The 22,903-nt window shown below is 40.8% G+C and overlaps 4 protein-coding genes across 4 annotated transcripts; 2 read left to right on the top strand and 2 right to left on the bottom strand.

Moving 5' to 3' along the window:
- Nucleotides 1–327: 327 nt before the first annotated feature.
- LOC104802003 (histone deacetylase complex subunit SAP18) lies at nt 328–2,402 on the top strand. Its single transcript, XM_010525405.2, has 6 exons — nt 328–492; nt 644–676; nt 1,132–1,242; nt 1,494–1,589; nt 1,959–2,033; nt 2,132–2,402. Exons 1-6 carry the CDS (start codon nt 382–384, stop codon nt 2,162–2,164), a joined length of 459 nt encoding a protein of 152 aa, XP_010523707.1. The 5' UTR covers nt 328–381; the 3' UTR covers nt 2,165–2,402.
- Nucleotides 2,403–2,676: 274 nt separating this feature from the next.
- On the top strand, nt 2,677–7,080 carry LOC104802002 (polygalacturonate 4-alpha-galacturonosyltransferase). Its single transcript, XM_010525404.2, has 11 exons — nt 2,677–2,972; nt 3,073–3,222; nt 3,873–3,907; nt 3,986–4,045; nt 4,141–4,275; nt 4,393–4,459; nt 4,537–4,583; nt 4,724–5,058; nt 5,173–5,530; nt 5,680–6,267; nt 6,465–7,080. The coding sequence occupies exons 2-11, from the start codon at nt 3,075–3,077 to the stop codon at nt 6,738–6,740; spliced, it is 2,049 nt and encodes a 682-aa protein (XP_010523706.1). The 5' UTR covers nt 2,677–2,972; nt 3,073–3,074; the 3' UTR covers nt 6,741–7,080.
- A 5,395-nt stretch (nt 7,081–12,475) lies between these two features.
- Nucleotides 12,476–16,005, bottom strand: LOC104802001 (UTP:RNA uridylyltransferase 1). Its single transcript, XM_010525403.2, has 6 exons — nt 14,643–16,005; nt 14,031–14,399; nt 13,653–13,876; nt 13,475–13,538; nt 13,000–13,196; nt 12,476–12,909 (listed from the first exon to the last, which is right to left on the bottom strand). The coding sequence occupies exons 1-6, from the start codon at nt 15,885–15,887 to the stop codon at nt 12,693–12,695; spliced, it is 2,316 nt and encodes a 771-aa protein (XP_010523705.1). The 5' UTR covers nt 15,888–16,005; the 3' UTR covers nt 12,476–12,692.
- Nucleotides 16,006–16,745: 740 nt separating this feature from the next.
- On the bottom strand, nt 16,746–21,086 carry LOC104802000 (synaptotagmin-4-like). Its single transcript, XM_010525402.1, has 12 exons — nt 20,877–21,086; nt 20,678–20,786; nt 19,999–20,100; nt 19,631–19,681; nt 19,149–19,269; nt 18,772–18,890; nt 18,562–18,660; nt 18,378–18,458; nt 18,193–18,278; nt 17,784–18,009; nt 17,517–17,681; nt 16,746–17,411 (listed from the first exon to the last, which is right to left on the bottom strand). Exons 2-12 carry the CDS (start codon nt 20,780–20,782, stop codon nt 17,046–17,048), a joined length of 1,521 nt encoding a protein of 506 aa, XP_010523704.1. The 5' UTR covers nt 20,783–20,786; nt 20,877–21,086; the 3' UTR covers nt 16,746–17,045.
- Between the last annotated feature and the right edge of the window lie 1,817 nt (nt 21,087–22,903).

Here is a 22,903-nt window from a genome sequence, read left to right as displayed (position 1 = left end):
ATATCATCAATCCGAACCACGTTAGATGTGATTTTTTTTATGGTTAACCGAACTAAACCGATCGTATATTGTAATGCGGTCAAAAACATTATGTGATTGCACATACCCAAAACTTTTTATATTTTTATCAACATGCAACATTCAGTATCGAATTAATCCCATTGAAAAAAAATCCACGTGTCATGACGGTAAAATGGCCTTTTGTTACGAATTTGGGCCCAAAGTATGTGAAACAAGAGATTTTCTGTTGTAATGGCTCACGGGAAAATTCGTGGGCCGCACATACTTCCACGGTTCCACCATGACAACAATTGCCGAGTGGATTTTTGGGCCGAACACAATCTTCTTCACAGTGAGAAGCGAAGAGAGAAAGAGAGAGAGATGGCTGAAGCGGCGAGAAGACAGGGTGGTGGGAAGCCGTTGCCACCGCCGCCACCGAGAGGTGTTAACCAGCCTCCTCGTCCAAGAATCGATCCCGTCGATCGTGAAAAGGTTGGCGTTTGTATATACTGTGTGCACATTTGCAGCTTCGAAGTTTCTAGGGTTTTTTATTCGAAGCACCATCTCCGTCTGTTGATTTTGAAATCGTTCTAGGGTTCTTTCTGGTGCTGTACTAATGCTTTCTTTTACTTTCGAATTGCAGACATGTCCTCTACTTCTTCGGGTTTTCACCAAGGTACGCTCACCCGCTTCGCTTGCTTCCCCCTTACCTCACCTTACATTTATTCGCTGTATTTGGAGCGATCGGTGGTTGCATAAATCTATCGCGATGCTTGGTTGTGATTTAGGTTCGGTTCGTTTGTGTAGACTATTTAATTTAGCTTTGGAAAGAGATGTTCTTCATGTTCCTCTGCTTTCATTGGATCCTTGTGGATATCCTGTTGACACCAATGTAGGTCTGATTTTTGGAATGTGTTATAATTGAGGGGGTGTCTCTGTCATGGGCAGCCAGCCATTTTTATTCGCTCCAAGATAGGGGAAGCATTTTTTCTATTTCATGCTGAATTCGTTAGAATTGAGGGGTGTCTCCGTCATGGGCAGCCATTTTTATTCACTCCAAAGCTTTCATTCTATTTCATGCACGTTGGGTTACAAGTTCTACTGCCTTATTTGATTAATTGGTTTCCGCAGATTGGGGGACATCATACCAAGGAAGATTATGCTGTGAGAGGAAAGGAACCAAAGGACGAGGTTCAAATTTACACTTGGAAAGATGCCACTCTTCGCGAGTTGACTGATTTGGTACGTAGAGAATATACTTTTAGTGACCTCAGTTCATACCATTAACATGTTGTAAGGGGCATAAAAAGAGGACTTGGCTCTTTTGAATATTGTTTCCAAGTGTGAAACTATACCCTGAACAAGCGTGTTCTTCTCTTGTATTTGTTATGTTTATGACTGTGTTTGGCGGTAAATAGAATTTAAAGCATTCATGTGGTCAGGTTTACTTGAGAGCGCAAAGTAGAAGGTTATATGTGTTGTTATATTTTCAGGTAAAAGAGGTTTCTGTGGCAGCAAGGAGAAGGAATGCAAGGTTGTCTTTTGCTTTTGTTTATCCTGACAAGAACGGCCGCTTTGTCGTGAGAGAGGTGAGCCTGTCAATCTCATTAAGTTCATACAAATCTGATCAGTGATCGCACCTTATCATTGGCATATTCTACAGTTTCTCTGTGTTCTTGCTACTACTCTTCACGGAACCTGCTATCAGTGATTTCTATGTTGTTAGATATTTATGGGTAATATTTACCAATCATTTTTGAACCAAGATAGCATAAGGTATACTTAGTCATTTCTTAATAAGTTTGTTTAGTGTATTTTCTCGGTATCCTTATTCGCTCAATAACCATGTGTCTGCTTCTAGATTGTTCCATGTTGAATGACATGGCTATGTCACGATATATGATCCAAGAACAAATGAGAAGTCACTGATCTTGTAGTCTTTTGGCTAATTGTTAAAGGTGGGTCAGACGTTCTCTTATCCAAATCGAAAACAACCAGAGGACAGCAAAACTCTGGCCGATCTCGGGTTTGAGGCAAGTAACACAAAAGTTCTTTTCTTTTTAAAGACAAAACACTCTTCTTCACTTCCATTATGTTGTTGCTCACCACAGCCACTTCTGATCTTTTACAGATTGGAGATTATCTGGACGTAGCGATCTACTAGGAGAAAGTTTGATTTGCGCGTGTGAGAGGAAAATATCATCCTTGTGGTTCAATTTCAATCTGTTCCGTACTTGTGTATGACTAATGTTGTCTGCATTGAGGTTTCTGAACATCATATGGTAGAAATTTTATGTGGTTCACAATCTAAAGCCTTTAGTCAAGCTTACATTATCTTCCCATGAGTTGAATATATAATTGCACGTTGTTAATTGCATTAGTTGTGTGTTGTCATTTTTCGATTCGAAGGTGTTCCACAGTTTTCAATCTGCTTGTATTATACTCTTTTTTATTTGCTAACAGTTGTCAAATGGTTTTCGACATTTCGTGATGTAATAGTAAATGATTATATCAACAATTAATTGTATTGATAAATATATGTGTATATATTGGTTAACCTGGTTGATGAAAGCGATTGGTTCATGTCGGTGGATATAAACGTTTTTGTTTTTTGAATACAAAGGAGAATAGAACAATCCGGCTCCGTCTTTTTTAGAGGCCTTGTAATAATTTTTACTTGTAAATACGGTTCCCTCTATTATCTTTCTCCAGTGCCATTCCTCTCAGTCGCTCTCTCTCCTAGGGTTCGAAGATTGTCGCGTGAGCTTCGTAATCTTCTTCTCTCTCCTCCCGAAAAACCTGATCTCTCTGTTTGTTCCTGTGATTCTCGTTTGATTCTACGCATTTTCGTCTTCGGTTCTGTTCTCGTTCAAGTTGCGGATCTCTGGTATGAGCGGTTATGGTGTTTCACCTTTGAGATCTTCGTGACGCCGGATCTTTTCAATCGCCGGACGATCTGATCGATTCCGACCGTGAGCTATTTCATTTTACCCCCGTCTGCCGTTTTTGGCTCTACTTTTCGCGTTTCTTGGTCATTTTCGCGTTCATTGCTTGATTTAAGGTTTCTGACAGGAATGACGCTCAAACGGGGGTTGTCTGGAGTTCACCGGAGTAGAAGCGGCGGCGGATCTCGATCCGCATTTGTGCTCCTCGTATTCTTCTGTGTTCTCGCGCCTCTGATTTTCTTTGTTGGCCGAGGATTGTACGTTGATTCGTCTTATGGTACGTGCGTTGCTTATCTTGTTTGGAGGAGTATGCTCTTCTTGTTGGTCTCTAGATTTTTCTGCGGAGTCATTTGCAACCGAGTATATGGAATAGTTGAACACGTTTTTTAAGACCGCAAGTGCAATCTGAATTTTCGTAGCAGTGCCGTAAAATAAGTAATGTGCTCGCTATTGAAACGCTAATATCTTCAATAATTGGTGGTTCGCTGGAATGGTAAAATCGGTGCTAGAGAGTACAGTTACAGTACATGAACACGGCATCATGTGTGGGGTGTGTAGAATTATGGTCTCTATAAGCGTTATCTGAGATGTAGCTGCACTGCAAATGGATGCCTTTTGTCCGTTATTCTGTTGTGTTCAAGTGGGAAAGTTGACCTGGGTTAATGTGTCTGAAATGAAATTCTTTATTCTCTCTCATTCTGACATTAATCATATTACTGAGTATGATTATAGACATATGCTTCGTATTTGTTATTGAAGTATTTTCGGTTTTTATGACAACTACATAATATATATGGATTTTGATGCCATTTCTCTATTCACCCTTTTTTTTGTCACCGCTAAAAAACACTTGGATGATTTAGATATTGTGCAGTCTCTGTCTGTTTTGCTGTCCATCTCATGACCTTAAATTTGTTACTGCTGCAGATCAGAATGGTTATTCAAGTGCTTCTACAAAGCAGGTTTGCCAAGACTCTTTCTGTTTGTATGTTTTTTAGTTTTCAGAAAATATGGAATTTTAATTTGAATGACTTTTGCAGAACCTTGGCTGGAGAGAACGGTTGGCGTTGCAATCTGTTAGATCTCTATTCTCAAAGGAGGCAAGTCTTATTGGGTGAAAATTCAGTTTGACATTTATTTTCTTCTTGTCAGTTTGTCAAAGATTCGCCTGTTTCTCAGTATAATTTATTTTCAGGTTCTCGATGTCGTTACCAGCAGCACAGCTGATTTGGGTCCTTTAAGCCTTGATTCTTTCAAGAAAAACAATTTGTCTGCGTCATGGAATGTAATCGGAGTACAGACATCATATAGGAATGGTATTTTTTCAGAAGTAAGGGTGGCACTTTATTTTCTTTTATCCCTGGAAGCACTATTTTTGGTTTCATCTTTGGTGTTTTTACCTCAAAGATTTCAACTCAGTGTTTTTCATCTTATGTTTTCCTCAAAGCAACATCAAACAACTCCAGATGTCAAATCTATTACCCCAAAGGACAAAATTGTGAGACCTCCAAAAGGTAGTGTTTTTAATGGATGTTCTATGTTCAGTTTCGGTATTTTTCATCTCTGAGTGTAGTTGATATTCTTGATGCAGACAGTAGCCATACAAGAGCTGAGACACCTGCTAAAATTTACAGAAGGGTAAATATTATCTTTAAAGATTTGTAAGAAAATTCTTGCACCCGTCCTAATGCAATCATTATTTATGTTGCTGGAAGCAATGTTTTTATGTGCCAGTGCTTTGTGATCAACGTATTCTTTTTATCTTTTATAAATTGCAGCAACTACGGGAGAAAAGACGAGAAGTGCGGGCCAAAGAGTTGGTGCAGCATAATGATGAAACAGTCTTGAAACTTGAAAATGCAGCCATTGAACGCTCCAAGTCTGTGGATTCTGCTGTCCTTGGAAAATATAGTATTTGGAGAAGAGACAATGTGAATGAGAATTCTGATTCAAACGTGCGCTTGATGCGAGACCAAATAATAATGGCTAGGGTTTATAGTGGTATTGCAAAATTGAAGAGCAAGTTCGATTTGTTCCAAGACCTTCAGGTTCGAATTAAAGAAAGCCAACGTGCTCTAGGGGAATTAACATCTGATGCTGATTTGCCTCGCAGGTATTATTCCTTTTGTGTGGTTTCTCTGTGTTGCCTTATGAGTGTTTTAGCCATTGTCATTTTTTCAAGGTTTGTACTTTCTGCCATTACATTCTTTAATTATTTTTCATTTAGCGCCCCGGATAAAATCAGAGCCATGGGTCAAGTTTTGTCTAAAGCCAAGGAACAGTTATATGACTGCAAGCTGGTTACCGGCAAGCTGAGAGCAATGCTTCAAACTGCAGATGAACAAGTTAGGAGCTTAAAGAAGCAGAGCACTTTCCTGGCTCAGCTAGCGGCGAAAACGATTCCTAATCCTATCCATTGCCTGTCAATGCGCCTAACCATTGACTACTATCTTCTTCCTCTGGAGAAAAGGAAGTTCCCTCAGAGTGAAAATCTGGAGAACCCGAATCTTTACCATTATGCCCTCTTTTCGGATAATGTACTAGCTGCATCAGTCGTTGTTAACTCGGCCATCACAAATGCCAAGGTATATTAGTTTTCTCTTTACAACTAAGTGGTGTATTTTGTATGCTTTATTCGAGTGGCATTATTTCCAATTCAGAGATAAATGGCAGTGCTGAGCTTAAATAAGAATATGAGCTCCTTTGCTAAGATTTTTCTTGTTTCCCATTGCAGGATCCTTCCAAGCATGTCTTTCACCTTGTTACAGATAAGCTTAATTTTGGAGCGATGAATATGTGGTTCCTCTTAAACCCTCCTGGAAAGGCCACTATCCACGTTGAAAATGTTGATGAGTTTAAGTGGCTTAATTCATCATATTGCCCTGTTCTGCGGCAGCTGGAATCTGCAGCTATGAGAGAATACTATTTTAAGGCTGATCATCCAACAACTCTCTCGTCAGGCTCTTCAAATCTCAAGTATAGGAACCCAAAGTATCTATCCATGTTGAATCACTTGAGATTCTACCTGCCCGAGGTTTATCCCAAGTTGGACAAGATCTTGTTCCTTGACGATGACATTGTCGTTCAGAAAGACTTGACTCCACTATGGGAGGTGGATCTCAAAGGCAAAGTCAACGGCGCCGTTGAAACATGCGGGGAGAGTTTTCACCGGTTTGACAAGTATCTGAACTTTTCAAACCCTCATATCGCAAGGAATTTCAATCCCAATGCTTGTGGTTGGGCTTACGGGATGAACATGTTTGACTTGAAGGAGTGGAAAAAGAGGGATATCACTGGCATATACCATAAGTGGCAAAACATGGTAAGGTTCTTCATCCTATTTCCACTTTTTTTTTTCAATTTAATTTTCGGGACGATGGCTTTATGGAATGACCTGCTTTTTGACGTTCTGGAGCGGTCTTTGCAGTTTCCAGCACTAAACACTGTATGCCGGCCCTTATGACAGTTGTTGATGATGCTTACGTTCGTTTGTTTTGTTGTTGGTGGTGGGTGTTTCAGAATGAGAATAGGACACTGTGGAAACTGGGGACGTTGCCGCCGGGGCTGATAACATTCTATGGGCTAACACACCCACTGAACAAGGCGTGGCATGTGCTGGGACTGGGTTACAACCCAAGCATCGATAAGAAAGAGATCGAGAATGCGGCAGTTATACACTACAACGGCAATATGAAACCCTGGCTGGAGTTGGCCATGTCCAAATACCGACCCTACTGGACCAAGTACATCAAGTATGATCATCCTTACGTTCGCAGATGCAACCTCAGTGAATGAGCTCAGGTCTCTCTCTCTCTCTCAGGTTATTCTTCTTATTATTCTTATTACAACCAGGTATTTCCCTGATTCCTTTCTGCTGCCCCCAAAAATTTTCTATAATGGTTTTTTTTTTTCTTAATTCTTTCGTAAAACCCGTTCTTACTGATATTTCACCGCTGGGAAACCATTGTATTTAGATGCTGCATCGAGGACTTATGAAAAAGCCTGCGGTCTCCTCAATCTTGTCATATGTTTATGCTGCTTTGCTTCTGTATGTGCAGTCTTTTGGTTAAGTGCTGTGGGACTTCCGATGAAGCTAGTGGTGGATTACTACTGAAATACCGTAGGCTTGTTGTTAGTTTGCCTACCCTTTTGCCGTTTATGATCGTCTTAAATTTCAAGCCGGACTCTATTGGCCACCGTGGATGCATTTAAGACGGTTGCAGCCAAGCAGTAGTCTTACATGGGCCGGTGGCCGGTTTCGTCAACCCCTAAACATCGGTCCAGTGAGACCCAACAACGTCCATCACAAGACGGCCTAATTAAAATACAAAAAAGCACAACGAAGGCCCATAACTTCTTGATTGAGCCTCGGTGTGAGCGCAACTCAGGCCAATAACTTCTAAATTAGGCCCAACATAGGTCCTTAAATTGACCCATAACTACTAAATTAGGCTCAACAAAGGCCCATAATTTCGAAATTGGGTCTCAAAGTGAGCCCAATAAAGACCCACAATATCTTAATTGGGCCTCAGAGTGAGCCCAACTAAGGCCCATAGTATCTTAATTGGGCCTCAGAGTGAGGCCAACACGACGAAGGCCCATAGCGTCTAAACTAGGCCCATCATAGGCCCATAACTTCTAAATTAGGCTTTCTAAATTGGGCCTCTGAGTGAGCCCAACTAAGGCCCATAATATCTAAATCGGGCCTCAGAGTGAACCGAATGAAGGCCCATAAAATCTAAATCGGGCCTCAGAGTGAGCCCAACTAAGGCCCATAGTATCTTCATTGGGCCTCAGAGTGAGGCCAACACAACGAAGGGCCATAGCTTCTAAACTAGGCCCATAACTTCTAAATTAGGCTTTCTAAATTGGGCCTCAGAGTGAGCCCAACTAAGGCCCATAATATCTTAATCGGGCCTCAGAGTGAACCGAATGAAGGCCCATAAAAACTAAATCGGGCCTCTGAGTGAGCCCAACGAAGGCCCATAATATCTTAATTGGGCCTCAGAGTGAACCGAATGAAGACACATAATTTCTAAATTCGGCCCAACAAAGGCCCATAATTTCTAACATGGGTCAGAAAGTGAGCCCAATAAAGGCCCATAATATCTTAATTGGGCCTCAGTGTGAGCCCAACGGGCCTCTAAGTGAGCCCAACTAAGGCCCATAAAATCTAAATCGGGCCTCTGAGTGAGCCCAACTAAGGCCCATAAAATATTTATTGGGCCTCAGAGTGAACCAAACGAAGGCCCATAATTTCTAAGTTAGGCCCAACAGAGGCCCATAATTTCTAACGGGTCTCAAAGTGAGCCCAATAAAGGCCCATAATATCTTAATTGGGCCTCAGTGTGAGCCCAGCTAAGGCCTTTAATAGCTTAATTGAGCCTCAGAGTGAAGCCAACCCAACGAAGGCCCATAGCTTCTAAACTAGGCCCAACAAAGGCCCATAACTTCTAAATTAGGCTTTCTAAATTGGGCCTCTGAGTTAGCCCAACTAAGGCCCATAGTATCTTTAATGGGCCTCATAGTGAACCAAACGAAGGCCCATAATTTCTAAGTGAGGCCCAACAAAGGCCCAAATTGCTAACATGGGTCTCAAAGTGAGCCCAATAAAGGCCTATGATATCTTAATTGGGCCTCAGTGTGAGCCCAACTAAGGCCTTTAATAGCTTAATTGGGCCTCAGAGTGAAGCCAACCCAACGAAGGCCCATAGCTTCTAAACTAGGCCTAACAAAGGCTCATAACTTCTAAATTAGGCTTTCTAAATTGGGCCTCTGAGTGAGCCCAACTAAGGCCCATAATATCTAAATCGGGCCTCAGAGTGAACCGAATGAAGGCCCATAAAATCTAAATCGGGCCTCAGAGTGAGCCCAACTAAGACCCATAGTATCTTAATTGGGCCTCAGAGTGAGGCCAACACAACGAAGGCCCATAGTATCTTAATTGGGCCTCAGAGTGAGGCCAACACTACGAAGGCCCATAGCTTCTAAACTAGGCCCATAACTTCTAAATTAGGCTTTCTAATTTGGGCCTCAGAGTGAGCCCAACTAAGGCCCATAATATCTTAATCGGGCCTCAGAGTGAAACGAATGAAGGCCCATAAAAACTAAATCGGGCCTCTGAGTGAGCCCAACGAAGGCCCATAATATCTTAATTGGGCCTCAGAGTGAACCGAATGAAGACATAATTTCTAAATTCGGCCCAACAAAGGCCCATAATTTCTAACATGGGTCAGAAAGTGAGCCCAATAAAGGCTCATAATATCTTAATTGGGCCTCAGTGTGAGCCCAACGGGCCTCTAAGTAAGCCCAACTAAGGCCCATAAAATCTAAATCGGGCCTCTGAGTGAGCCCAACTAAGGCCCATAAAATCTTTATTGGGCCTCAGAGTGAACCGAATGAAGGCCCATAATTTCTAAGTTAGGCCCAACAAATGCCCATTTCTTCTAAATTGGGCCCGATAAATGCCTATAATTTATATTGGTCTCAGTTTGAGCCCAATTCAGACCCAAGGTCCATAAATTCTAAATTGGGCTTTAATGTTTAGTTTAAACCCAATAAGATACAACGTGGAGCCCATGCAAAGCCTATAATCTCTTAAGGCAGACCCACTTGAGCCCATTATGGTCTTAATGGACCTTTGCCGTGGGAAGCCGGACAACTTGCAATCAGCAATAATAATACGTAAACTAGCAATCATTCATCAACTCATAAAACACGAAATAACCCCTCCCCCACCCCCCCCCCCCCCGCCCAATAAAAATATTACAGTACAGAGCAAAAAAACAACCTGAATGTTGGACAAGAGAAAGATACGAGCCCAATGACGGGTGAACCGAAGCTCCCAGTAGGAAGCATCAATATATCACCTTCAAATCTCTATGTAAGTCCACCTATAAAAATGTCGCAGGATAAAATGAATATATGATACCCAAAAAAAAGAAACCTAGTATGTAGTAGCTATACCCCATAGGATGAGAGACTGAATCAGGTGAACCGCAAGCAGAAATCTACAATAACTAAAGCATCAAGATGAATCGAAACACGGTACCTTCAGATGTAGTGGCTATGTAACTAGCATTTTGCCCACTTACAGAGCATATCGAACAGAGTTGACAGCCAGAGCCAATCCAACGATCTATACCCGCTTCAATACATCCATGATAAACATCATTGGTAGCGGAAATTAACAAATTGCTCACTGACTTTCTCTGGAAAGTAAATGGGAGTGGCAAAAATGAGAAACAGCATCTTCCAAGAAACGAAACGCTTCTCAGTAGTAAGAAGGATATAGCATCAAACTCCGAGAAAAGACCCACAAATGCCAGCAAAACTGTTTTTGCTGTTCTCCTTAACAAGTATCTGGCCTTCTTCTAACAGAAAATCCAATCTAGATCATTCAAATTTCCTAGTTGTATGTCCGAGAAAAAGTTATAGAACATGGAAAAATTAGAAACATACCTTGGAACCCTCTCCTGACATACCTGTTGCACAGCCGATATCAGCCAGAGAAGGTCAATAAACAAACCGACGACCACATCGTCTTCATCTTAGGAGAAGGGTGGCTCCGGCGTTGGCCACGGCAACATCACGACGGCTGCACTCATCTCTGTCAACGTGATTGACGCCGTTGCCGGGAGTGACGATAAAGCGTAGCGTTGATTCCTCCCGTCTGAGGATTCTCCATTTTCGCATGAAAGGTGAGTGAATGTCGTCTGTCGAGACCCTAGTGAAGGTTGTAGGGTGATCCGAGAGGAACCGCTAGTGCTACAAAAAAATGTAAATAAAAATAAACAAAAAACGGTAATGCATTGGAGTAGCGACGGCTGATTTCGGACCTATCATAGCAAAGCATATTAAGTTAGAGTCAAAGGTCCAAAACTGGGAAAATCACCCAAATAACCCACTTGGATCGCATCTATTTCAGTGTACACCACCGGAAAAAAAAAAATTCAATTTTAACCCACTTTTCGGTTGGAAAAGTCCGAAATACCCTTTTCGTTTTATTTTTTGCGACGTTATTACGACTAATATATAACTGATATACAACTAAAGACAGATGATTTTTTTGCCACCTTTTTTAGAATCAATTGTAACTATATTTAGACTTAATTACGAAGTCGTAATAACGAAGTTGTTTTCGAACGGATAAATATCGTAATTCATTAAGGGTAATTTCGTCTTTTCACAGGAAAAAAAATGTGTTATGTTTTCGGTGGTGTACAGGTGAAATAGATGCGACCCAAGTGAGTTATTTGGGTAAAAAACCCTCCAAAACTCTCATACAAAGGACTGGGTAATTTAAACAGAGAAGATAACAACACAAGGTTCAAGGCGCACGGCAAATTGGCGATTGACAAGGAACAAGTTTTTGCTTAGCAGATGCAACTAAACGGACACAGTACAAGATTTTGCGCCTTACATATAGCATAAAACACTCTGGATGAACAAACGTATATAGTAATGGTAAAGGCATATTTACAACCAGGGCGTGAAGAATAAACAGAGGTTTCTGTCCAGCAAGAAGCGGACATGGAAGTTTACCAGCGATTCATGTTTCATCAGCCTTCCAATGTCGGAACACTTATGTGGCCACATGATAGCATTTTCTAATTCAAAGAGCTCCTCAGGCACAACATCAGGTTCGTTCTCAAACACCACCAAACTGGCACCACCTAAGGTCTCACACTTAAGAGCTCACTTATCTACAATAAGGACATTCAAAAACTTCTGACAAACAAGTTCGTTCGTTTTGTTTTCTAGTCACGCTGTACAGATGCATAGAGAATTTCTCCTTTTAAGACGCCATTAACAAAGAAAAGAGACAAGCTAGATGAACCCGATGTGACTATCACCACAATCGCAAAATAAATTATAACGGATTGATAGACTGATAGGTACGCTATTCCAAGTAATTGTAGGTTGGAATCATGAATCAGAAGAATAAGATAGATCTTTCTATTTTTCATATTCGCAAGGCCAAGCAAGATTCAGAAGATGAAAAACTGGATTAACTTGGAACCGAGGGGATAATCACCTTTGATCGGGCACAACCGTCTCTCGACATAACGCTTGCCGGAAAATATGCGCCGGAGAACGACATCGAGAAAACTAACGGCTGTACCGACGACAACCTCCGAGAAAATGGTGCCGACAATGACCACGGCGATGCCGCGACGGCGGCATGCGTCTAGGCCATATGTATTGACGCCGATGCCGGAAATGGCTGGATAAATCGACGGTGACCGGTCCGTCACCAAAGGTAACGACGGCGGAGACAGATCGGGCGTAACTGTGAGCCGGAGCGAGAGAGAAACCGACGAACCCTAGATTTGAATTGAAGGATACGAACCGATGAGGTCGCCGCGGTGAAAAGCTGAGGGTATAATTGGGACGAGATAATGGGGCATATCGATAGGCTGTTTGAAATACGATACATTATAATGTGATTCAAATAGTTATAAACATACATGAGTAGCTAAACGGTGAAAACCAATTAAACAAAAATAAATGCAAGAAAGCTTAGAATATAATTAAACAAAAAGAAGGCTTATGCAGCAGCCACCACTCAAACTTTAATAATTTATCAATTATAGGAACAGCTGAAGATCCCATAATTTAACCTAACAGAGTCTTCAAGGGAAAGACCACCACCCAGAAAAAAAAAAGAGAGGAAGAAGCATAACTTAAAAACTTAGAGTCACCATTAGTATTTACATCTAATCCCCCTTCTCTCTTGCTTAGCTTTTATATATCTTCACGAACGTAAGGTTCAAAAAGCTTAAGGAGAGGATTAGGATCATGTTGCATGATGTCGGCAGCACGTTCGAACTCAGACCTGAGAACACGGATGCTGAACTTGTCCACCACCCGACCAAGGTCGTGGCTTGTCTCGAACGGATCTTCTATGCATATCAAGTGCCTGTCATTCCCCACCCTCCTCGTCCACTCCTTCTCTCTCTTGCTGCACCCACCATTCTCTTGTCCTAAAATCCTTGCTTTTGCTACATACATATATTCTATGTTGGATGATAACAAGAGTATGAAAACTCACCTGAATATGCTCCCAGTTCGGACCGATATAACTGAATTTGCATAATCATGGCCATATGCCCAGTAATTGAAAAATCCCCACACCAGCTCCGCTATAGTTTCCCTGTTACCGGATCCAAAATTACCGAGTCTGTCCACCTCATCAAAATATGCACATTCGACATTATCTACTGTAACAGAGTAGGTCGGCTCCATTTCCTGAAATAGAAACTTACCAGCATGAGAATTTAAACATGGGTTGAGATTGAAAGGTTTGCCTTATCAGTGAGAACGTGTTTCCATCAGTCAAACTCTATATCCACTAAACGGGTTCACTGTAAACTTCCTTCGCTCAGTTACGTCATAGTTTGCATTGCTTTCTAGTACCAATTAATGAGAAAGGCAATAACTTCAGATTGCCTTTCTCATTGACAAACCGGAAGGAACATTGACATGACCAACTCAACTAAAACAGAAGCAAACGAGAGGAAACACACCTGTAAGCATGGAAGGATTGCAGGCCTACGGTGCTGTAAGAAATGAATGCACATCAAAACATAACTGCAAAAATCAATTGGAGATTAGCATATGTCTCTACTTCTCTGATGCAATTGCAAACTAATAAACATGAAGACTGTAATGTTGAGTATCTGCCTTTTTTTTTGAGAAACTTACGCATAGCTGGACAACGTTCCTTGATAAGTTTCGTTGACCTTTCTTGTCTTTGCCCAATGTTTCACAATGAAAGCCAACTGCCTTAATCGTGCATCTATCCGTGCATAATCACGGAGAAGCTTGGTGTTCACAACAGCCAACACATTGTTGATGCAGATATCACAGGAAATCCCAGTAACCGGATCCATTAGTTTTACTATCGGGACCCTAGCACGGGTTAGTGCCTACACAGAAATTGTTCTAGTAAAAAAAAAATCATCACCATAATAACATAGCCCCAAAACTCAATGATAATCAAAGAGACAGATTGCACTTTAAGGACCCAATCAACATGTTCATTTATGGAAAAACGGGCAAATGTTTAGAGCCATTATTCACCTGCACATTTTCGAGATTTTCTGATTGCAAAATATCCGCCAGCTTTAGCAACATCTCTGACTTGTTGATATCGGCATCTTCAATTGCAAGGCAAACATCGATGTCACTCTTAGGAAAGCCAAAAGAGTTGGCACATGACCCGTACAGGTACAATTTAGCCTGAGGCCATTCTTTGCTAACTAATTTCTCTAGCAGAGCCATTAGTTGTTTCTGCTTCTCGAGCTCATCCTCTGCAGGATTCAAGGACTGGTAGACTGCAAGAAAGGGAGCATCTAGTCTGTGGATGTCACTTCGACATGCCATATGCCTTTTAAGCATTCTTAACCTTTGGCTAAGCAGCCACTGTCCTCTGCCATCAGTTCTCGATTCCTGGAAACAAATTTATAATTAGCATATGTCACATACAAAATATATACGATTTACCACCCCAAAACTACCACCTCTAGAAGTGGAGGGAACTGAAACTAACCTTGTCATAATGGAAATCTAATCTTGCAACAAATCATGCATGAAAGGAACTCAGTTCAAGCTGGCTACTTGGCACTACAACAAGCTAAGCTTTACACAATGACTAGCACATTTTCAGGAAACACATACAGGAGTGAAACAAACCTTTTCACGATGATTTCGGTGATTCTTCTTCTCATCTTTGACATCTTTATCTCCAGCTTCATCTTCAAGCAGTAAAGAATCCACAAGTTCTGCTCCGAAATCCTCAACCTCATCATCAACTGTCTCGCAATGCCCATTACCCTCCCGCATTGGCCTACTAACCTGCCCCCATTTCTCTCGACCTCCTCCTCCCTGACCATGAGTTTCCTTGTTCAAAGCCAAAAAGGAATCCTCGGCATCAGCTTCTGAGACAGAATGTAGACGGCTTCCTACTGGTGGTCCAGGGTGATCAAGCTGTTGGCTAAGCTTGAACCCGCTACCATTCTCATCATATAAACTCCTTAATCTATCAGCTTCCGCTCTTGAATTTAAATTTCTTTCGCTTAAATTCGATCGGTCACCGCCTTTTACTCTATCTGAATTTCTCGGCCAAGCACCCCTGCTATTATTACCGTACATATCTCCAATATCCCTATCCCACCCTCGCTGCTTATTTGCAAATCCTGGAGGAGGGGTAGAGTTGAAACTCCTGCCACTATTCGCATTGTGAGCATAGCTTCCCCGCCCTCCATGGTCTCCCCTACGTTCATAATGATCCAAGTTTCGATTTTGCGACCAGTTAGAACCCGAATTTGAATTGGGGATAACAGATGGGGGATGCCTCATGAGCCGTTCATGATCTTTGGCCGAACTAAGCTTAGAACCATAAACCAAGTTTCCCTTAAGTAAACCATCAAGGTTTTGGACAGCATCCCCAGAGAAGGAACCAAATACGAGCTTCGGCTGCTCGGCTGATGGTGGCTGCTGCTGCTGCTGCTGCTGCTGTTGTACTACGGACTGCATAGCATGACTCGCAGTCCCATGAAACCCTAATCTGTAAGCATCTTCCCCTGATAGTCTCTGACTGCCGTCGAATTGGTTCGCAGGAAACGGGTTAAGGGGAAATTGAGGAAACCCTAGCAAACTGGATGGAAGATTAGGCGGCGAAAGAGAGAGCGGCCAGGGAGCAGCGGGTTGACCGGGGAGATCACGACCGTTCGAAGGCCAATGCAGCGGAGGAAAGGAGGAGACGGTAGGGCCAACGGCGGCGACGGCCGGATCGAGGGCAACGGTTGGGTGGTCCGGAGGCGATGTGGTCAAAGGATCGGCGCGCTGCGGGTAAGGCCGCCGATGCAAAAGGGACAAGAGAAATTCCCCGCCGTTGTCCAGTGGGGGAGGTGGAGTATTGGCCCCACCGTCCGCCATCTTCCGCCGGCGAAGTTATCGGCAGCGAGAGAGAGAGAGATGAAACTATAAAACCTTGCCTCGGAAACGAAAGGATATTTTAGATCAAAATATCAATTACTTGGAACAGTGCTCATCGGTGCACTATATATATATATATATATATATGTGTGTGTGTTCTGATGACTGATGATCAGATCATCTAAAGTTTTTCCTTTTCTTTGTTTTTACTTTTTTGGCACAATTCCAAATTTGTTTAGAAGCATCTCTCTCATCTAAGATTTTGCTTTTTTTTTTATGGCACGAATCTAAAATTGTGTAGAAGTAGACTCATTATCATGTTTCGGTCGAACCAAGTGGTAACATGAGTCGGGTTTGTAATTCATTGTAATTTATGAGAAATCTAATATTATTATATTTGAGTTAAATTTGTCATAAAAATATAATTTATTATAAGAATAAATGGTTGACCAAGTATTATAGGTTGTGTAATAATTGATTGGTAATATTGTTTTACAAAACGAAAATGTGACGAGCGATATACCAAGAGGCAAGGATTGATGTGCATAGGATATCTACCGAATCATTGTGTTGGACCACATTATGCATGGGATGCCTATGGAAAACTTTTTTGCGCTCTGCCTATTTTAGTAATGATTTACGCTTGATGTGCAAAATCACCATTGGCTTGCATATCCTTGCCATTTCGAAGAACCTCTTGGACATATTTTATCCTTTTGAAAAACAAAAAAAGTGTCTGATTCCAAGGCCAAAAAAGATCTGGCAGATGATGACTGCCGCCGTGACGGCACACGGACATGACTAAATAAAGAAACCAGAAAATACAGTTGCAAGAACCGTATAATCACTAGAAACAGGAAAGAAAACACCAAGTGGATGCGCTTTCAACAACAGTTAACAGTTGCTGTTTGTACAAGGTTTTAAAGGAACTGACTCATACAGCAACGAAATAAAACACCAAAAGAAGATGCAAAGTTGGTGACCAGACTCAAAAAAAGCAAACGATTCCTTCAAACGTAAGTAAGGAATAATCCAAAAGGCAAACTCAGTAACAAAATATAGACAGAAAAAAATTTCATGTTATATATAAATCTCACTCAGCAAACAGAAGAAGACAACGACAAAAAAAAAAGTTAAAAAGCGTCTAAACAGAAGTACTTACTCTTGTTGCTTTAGAGGCTTTGCACCACCATTGTCTTGGACACTGTTCACGGGCGTGGAAGATGACGAGCCATTGCTGCGTTTACTGGAGTGGCCTGTTATGGTTCGACCCATGAATTTCCCGGCTTTGCTCAGTCCACTCCCGACGGCTCCAAGGCCACTACCCACCATTCCGACTCCAGAATTAAGGCCAGTTCCGACCAATCCTACTCCTGCCCCGATCCCGCTCCCCACCATTCCCACTGCGTCCATAGTGCTACCTATTACCCCTGCCTCCTTCAGTTTCTTCCTTTCCTCAAGTATCCTCTTCTCTTCTTCCAGTGCTTCCAACTGCTCCTCCTTGTTGAACTCGTGATAATGCACCTAAAAAACGACATATTCAGCTAAGAAACTGGTGAAGAAACAGGAAAAAATTCATAGTTGTGATGGGGGAAAACAGGAGAATAACCCCATATGTTGACAATCTACCTTAAGGGTTATACTTCCTCTATCTTTCTTGTCCTTTACTTTCAAAGTATCAAGTGAAGCCAACAGATTGAGTTCAATGTCCCTGGTGGCCTCGGATTCCAGCCCGCTCAGAGGCAGTTTTACAAGTCCCAAACGCTCGTCTTGACCTACGTCTTTGTCGTACACCTGTCAAATTTTACAAGAACGAGAGAAACCGTATTGGCAAGGAAAGATAAGGTCTGGGAGGCATGAGTCAAAGCATATGTACAATAGTTTCTGATTATAGACCTCAACAGTGAGAAACTGGGTTTCCTTGTCTTCTGCTATTAGCTCAAACGTTTGATCCCAAACCGGATTCAGGTTGTTCTCTATAGTGTTTGTTTTATACTTGAAGACAGGCCGAATAAATATGACAGCATAAGGGTCAGATTTTCCAATCAACTCCTTGTTCTTTAAGTTGCTTGCTCTGGCCACTGTTACGGTGAGCTTCCCTTGCGGTTTAAGCTCCAGTTCGCTGGAAGAAGAAAACAGATAGAAAAAGGTGCCAAATTATTAACGGCATGTTTATTAACAATGTCATTCAACCTCCTCAAGAAAATACTATAGGTAATAATAAAAGAGTTGGTGACAGCAGGAACATCATAAGCACAAAACTAAGGAATAAGAAGTGCAGAATTAAGTACAAGCAAAAGTTTACCTCGTGTCCACAGGAATACCGCCAATTGGAACAACGATTCTATGAGGCCACTGAAGCATATCTTTGACAATGGAATTGACAGTATCCTACAGAATGCACACATGTTGGGAAGGAAGCATATTTAAAAGATGTGTCTTATTCCAACAATAAACACAATTAACTCCACCAACCAAGAAAAAACTTACATCGATCATATCGGAGAGTCCAGGAATGGCTGTTAAACTTCCACCAACAGCCTTCAGAGTGTAATCGATTCTAGGTTCGGGCTGGTTCATATGATAAAAGAGTTGGTCATTGTCAGATTTGACTTTGGGTAATTTTAGAGAGAGAAAAAGCACTCTGTTCCGGATCATTCAAATGTAAATGTACCTCAGCAAGCAGAGCAACAACAACAGCAGAGATGCAAGGAATCTCCTCAGCAAGTTGAAAGATAACACGCACAACTGTGAAAACTTGAAGATCCTTCAACTGTTCCAGCCAGCAAAAATACTTTTTAATGAGATGATCATTATAACTTCTGCATAATCTTATTTCGAAGAAAAGGCAGACAAGAAATCTAAAGAATTTATCTCCAGTAACCTGAATGGGTATGGAAGCAACTAGTGCTGTAACACCTAAAATGATGTTTGGATTACCACCCCATCGGAGATCAATGTCCATTGTAATCTGACCTTCCTTGAGACTTTGAACACGAATACCTGCATCAGAAAGCAATTATGCATGCTCATATGCTTGAGGAAGAACTAATCTAGAAATGATGGAACTTCGTGGTAACGATAACATAAATAGTTAACGGACTTTACACAGCAGGTCATTAGCCATAGACAAAAAGATGGGAGGGGAAATGAAAAGTAGACCAAAATGAAAGAATGCCGAAAAAATATAAGCAGTTTTACTAAAACTGTGGATGCATAGAATAAAACAGGTAGAGATAAAGGCTCTCCACATAAACGTACCTTCAATTTTTGGTGCTACATTTCCCAGAGTTAATTTGCTAAATTTCAGTGATGTGATAGCTGCAGGCCTGTATTCTTCCAGCAATGGTTCGACAGATTCTCTAATCACCATAGTTGCTGCCTGCAAATAAGCCAAAAGAATAATGCAAAGCTTGCTTTCTGTTGAGTGGTTCCTTTTGATTACTCAAGGATTAGGCCTAGCTAGCTAGGGTTCTGGATTTGATACTAGATTTATGCAGTGGCCGGGTAAAACACCTCACTACCCTTAGACATTCAGGATAAACTAAATCAAGCCAGATCTCGTTGCAGCAAACGGTTAATATGAAAAGACTAGTTTTCTAGTAATCCTTTACCAAGATAATGTCTCTATTCTTCCATGGATATCTTCACTTTCCGGTTTCCAGAATTCCGAGTATATTCTTAGAGATAGCCAACTTTAACCTCTACACCAGAAAATAATGCACAGGATGTGACATTCTCACCTCTGCAACATATGGCCACATCTTGCTCAGCAGTTTATTCAGCCATTTAACCTGGAAAAGAAAAAGGCAACATCGAATAGGTTTCACGGTTTGGTATATTGGTTATCCCCTGAAAACTTGGAGTAAACTGAATCAAAATTTCACACATGCAAGAACCAGGAACAGAGGATACCTAACAAGAAATAAGAATATATAGAATCAACTAAAATGAAAAGGGTGAAAGCAAGATGTATATTCAGTCATGAGTGATTCAGAAAGGTGGACTCTACATTTACGTAGCATATCTCAATAAGCATGTCATGTATGATGCCCACAAAAATATGCAAGACGAACATCGTATCAAAGAGATCAATCACATGATGAAATACCTGTTCAAAGGCTGGAAATGATATCCATTCCGGAAAATTATCACCACAAATTTTCTTCAGATCATCTCTGCTAAGCGAGCCTAGAAGTTTCATATCAACAGCCTGCCAGCAGGAAAAAAAAGGATGAAGTGACCATTACACAAGGAAGCAAGAAGATACGCCGTTGTCACAAGGCATGAACTAACGAAGGTAACTAGAGACATATCAGACAGCAAACAGTCTCAGCAGCCAATCAGAACAAGTGAAACAGCTTGTGTAACAACCATCTGTAAAACAGACATGCTAACAGTAGAAAAAGAGCTGACATAAATCTAAGCAACAAAATTGTATGAACCCAACTGATTTGGCACATGAAACACTCCAAGATCCCTTCTCTTACCCATGATTCAGAAATGAGAGAAGGAATATATGCTCAGCCTACTCCAAAAGCAACCTAATGCTAAGCTCCAAGTCACGTTGATTTACCGTGAGAGATCTCTAAAGTGACTACAGGATGCTATAATAACTATTTTCTCAGTATGATCTCGACGAATCCAAATTCGCGAGAGGAAAAAAAAAACAAAATCACAAGTTCCAGAAAAAAAAAATCTGTCGGTGATCCCAGTTGAACCCAACCATGGAGAAATCCAAATTGAGTAAAAGAGACGCGAATAATCAAGCAGGGGAAAATTCCTCGAACCTTTGAAACTCGCTTGGAGGTGCGATGCCTCATCATGCGACTCCAACCAGCCATCAGGACAACGCCGAATATCACACCGAAGAAAATCCCAGAAATCAGCCCCATGTTCCTGCAACCAATACAGAAATTTCCCGATAATCTAAAACGATCGATCAGAAGACCTAGAGATCGAGAAACACAGACGCAATCACGAGTATACCTCAGATTCTCTCCTCAAAAGTTACTATTCTTTGCTCAAGCCCGCGCCAAAATCGATGGAAAGAGGATTTGGAATTGGCGACAAGCGTCGGCAGCACTTGATCTCCACGAGATTGGTCAGAGAGGAAACAGAAGAAAAAAATTAAGAAAGCATTGAAGCGTTGATAGGCGAGAGAGAGTGACAATGGAAGAGGGTCAAGGAGAAAGAAACGAGAAACGGTTCTTGTCCGAATCCTATTGCATTAAATTCATTTTTATCAGTCCCTCATTTTTATTATCTTTTCAATTTTAGTCCCTCTAGTTTTACAGCAGCCTCTGTCCCTTTCTGCCATTAGCTATTTTAGCACGCAGAAAATATATAGATACACACACTCGAAATCGTATGTGAAATGGGTCTATAATAGCATGACATATATTGTAATAATTCGGATTAATCATAAATATTGTTAGATAGTTTGATTTGATCTAAAATAAAAACAATTGTGGAAGGTTAAATTTTCATGTTTTTTAATTTTTGTACAACATTTTTTTTTTTACTTTTTTGGTAAATAAATTCACTCCATTTGGTTTACATAGTTTGATTAATTAACATGAACAATATTCCACAATATCAAACAGTCAGTCAATCGTCCACAACAAACAAAACAAAATCAATCTAGGGGATGAAAGTAAGAAAATGAGACAGACGGGTCTATTTCGAGAAAACAAAAATACGTGGTCAAAATTGGAATTCACCGATAAAGTAAACGGCAGGATAATAGATACGTTACGTCCCATGTGATTGGGAAAATATCTCAAGGCCTAAGACGTGCTTTACCACACACAAACCTTTCGAATCGCCGTTGACCCCCGACAAGGCCAAATTGAATTGTGGAATATGAAATGACAATAAAAGCAAGTATAATATTAATATCCTATTTTAGATTAAATCAGTATGAATATCTAACTTTATAAAACTTCTCTTACCATATGAAATTAATGTAATGTTAATAAGTAGCTTGGATCTATTATTTTAGTTAACGTTTTATACTTTTGCATCCCTGCTGAACATACAAGCTTTAAGTATATCATTTTTCATATCGAAATTATATGTGTAAGATAATTCAGTTATGTATTAATGTCCGATGAGGTTAAAAAAAATTTCGGGGTATCGTTGCCAAGCATACACGTGTCGTATAGGTGAAATCGACAAACTGAAATTAATGCACAATGATCGGTCCACGTAATTCGACAGCTCGTGTCCTATCGACAGGTTTTGGTTGATGTGCCAAATCTCAACAAAATTTCTGTTTTTAGAACAAATATACGACGTCGTTTACGTAACGGTCCTTTTGGGACAGAAAAACGAATTGGGCCTGAGAGGACTTGGTCCACGTAATTTAATTTTCTTTCATCTGAGGCCTTTTTGAGTTCAACTTTTGTTATTGGGCCCAGTCCATGAGTTTTTTTTCATTTAGGGGATTTATATAAGACAAAATAGTCTGAAATTGACCAAATCAACGCTCTCCGCCAAAAAAGTTTTTCTTTTTAAATTCATATATATTAACAGGAATTCAATTTATGTAAGTTTTAATCTTAGTAGTAGAAAGATGCTGCCACGCTTCAAATTTTTGGTTTACAAACATTAACAGACGTTAAGTTCAACCGTATCTAAACTTAATTTTTTTCCATGCATATTATAAAAAATAATACCCAAAGTGTTGCAAAAATCTACCCCAATTATCTAACCGACCGAGTCAAGAATCAAGATTTGGTGTGAGAGAAAGTCAACAGTTGCGATGGCCAAATCCCACTGGACAAGCAGATATTTATTCTTTTGTGTTTTTTTCTTCCCTCAAACCGGTCTTTGGTTTGTCCTGTTACTATTACTATATATATAAAAAAACGGTTCCTTCCATGTAAGTCTTTTGACTTGACATTCCAAAGATGTCACGATCATACAAGGCGACGTCGTAATTGGGCCGTCGCCGTTGAACTTTCATGTTTATTGTACGAATGCAATGTTGTCTTAATGTATTTCATTTTAAT

The sequence above is a fragment of the Tarenaya hassleriana genome, unplaced genomic scaffold, assembly GCF_000463585.1.
Source record: "Tarenaya hassleriana unplaced genomic scaffold, ASM46358v1 Cleome8, whole genome shotgun sequence".
Taxonomy (NCBI): Eukaryota; Viridiplantae; Streptophyta; class Magnoliopsida; order Brassicales; family Cleomaceae; genus Tarenaya; species Tarenaya hassleriana.
Note: the sequence above shows the minus strand (reverse complement) of the source record. Positions and strands in the feature narration are given on the sequence as shown.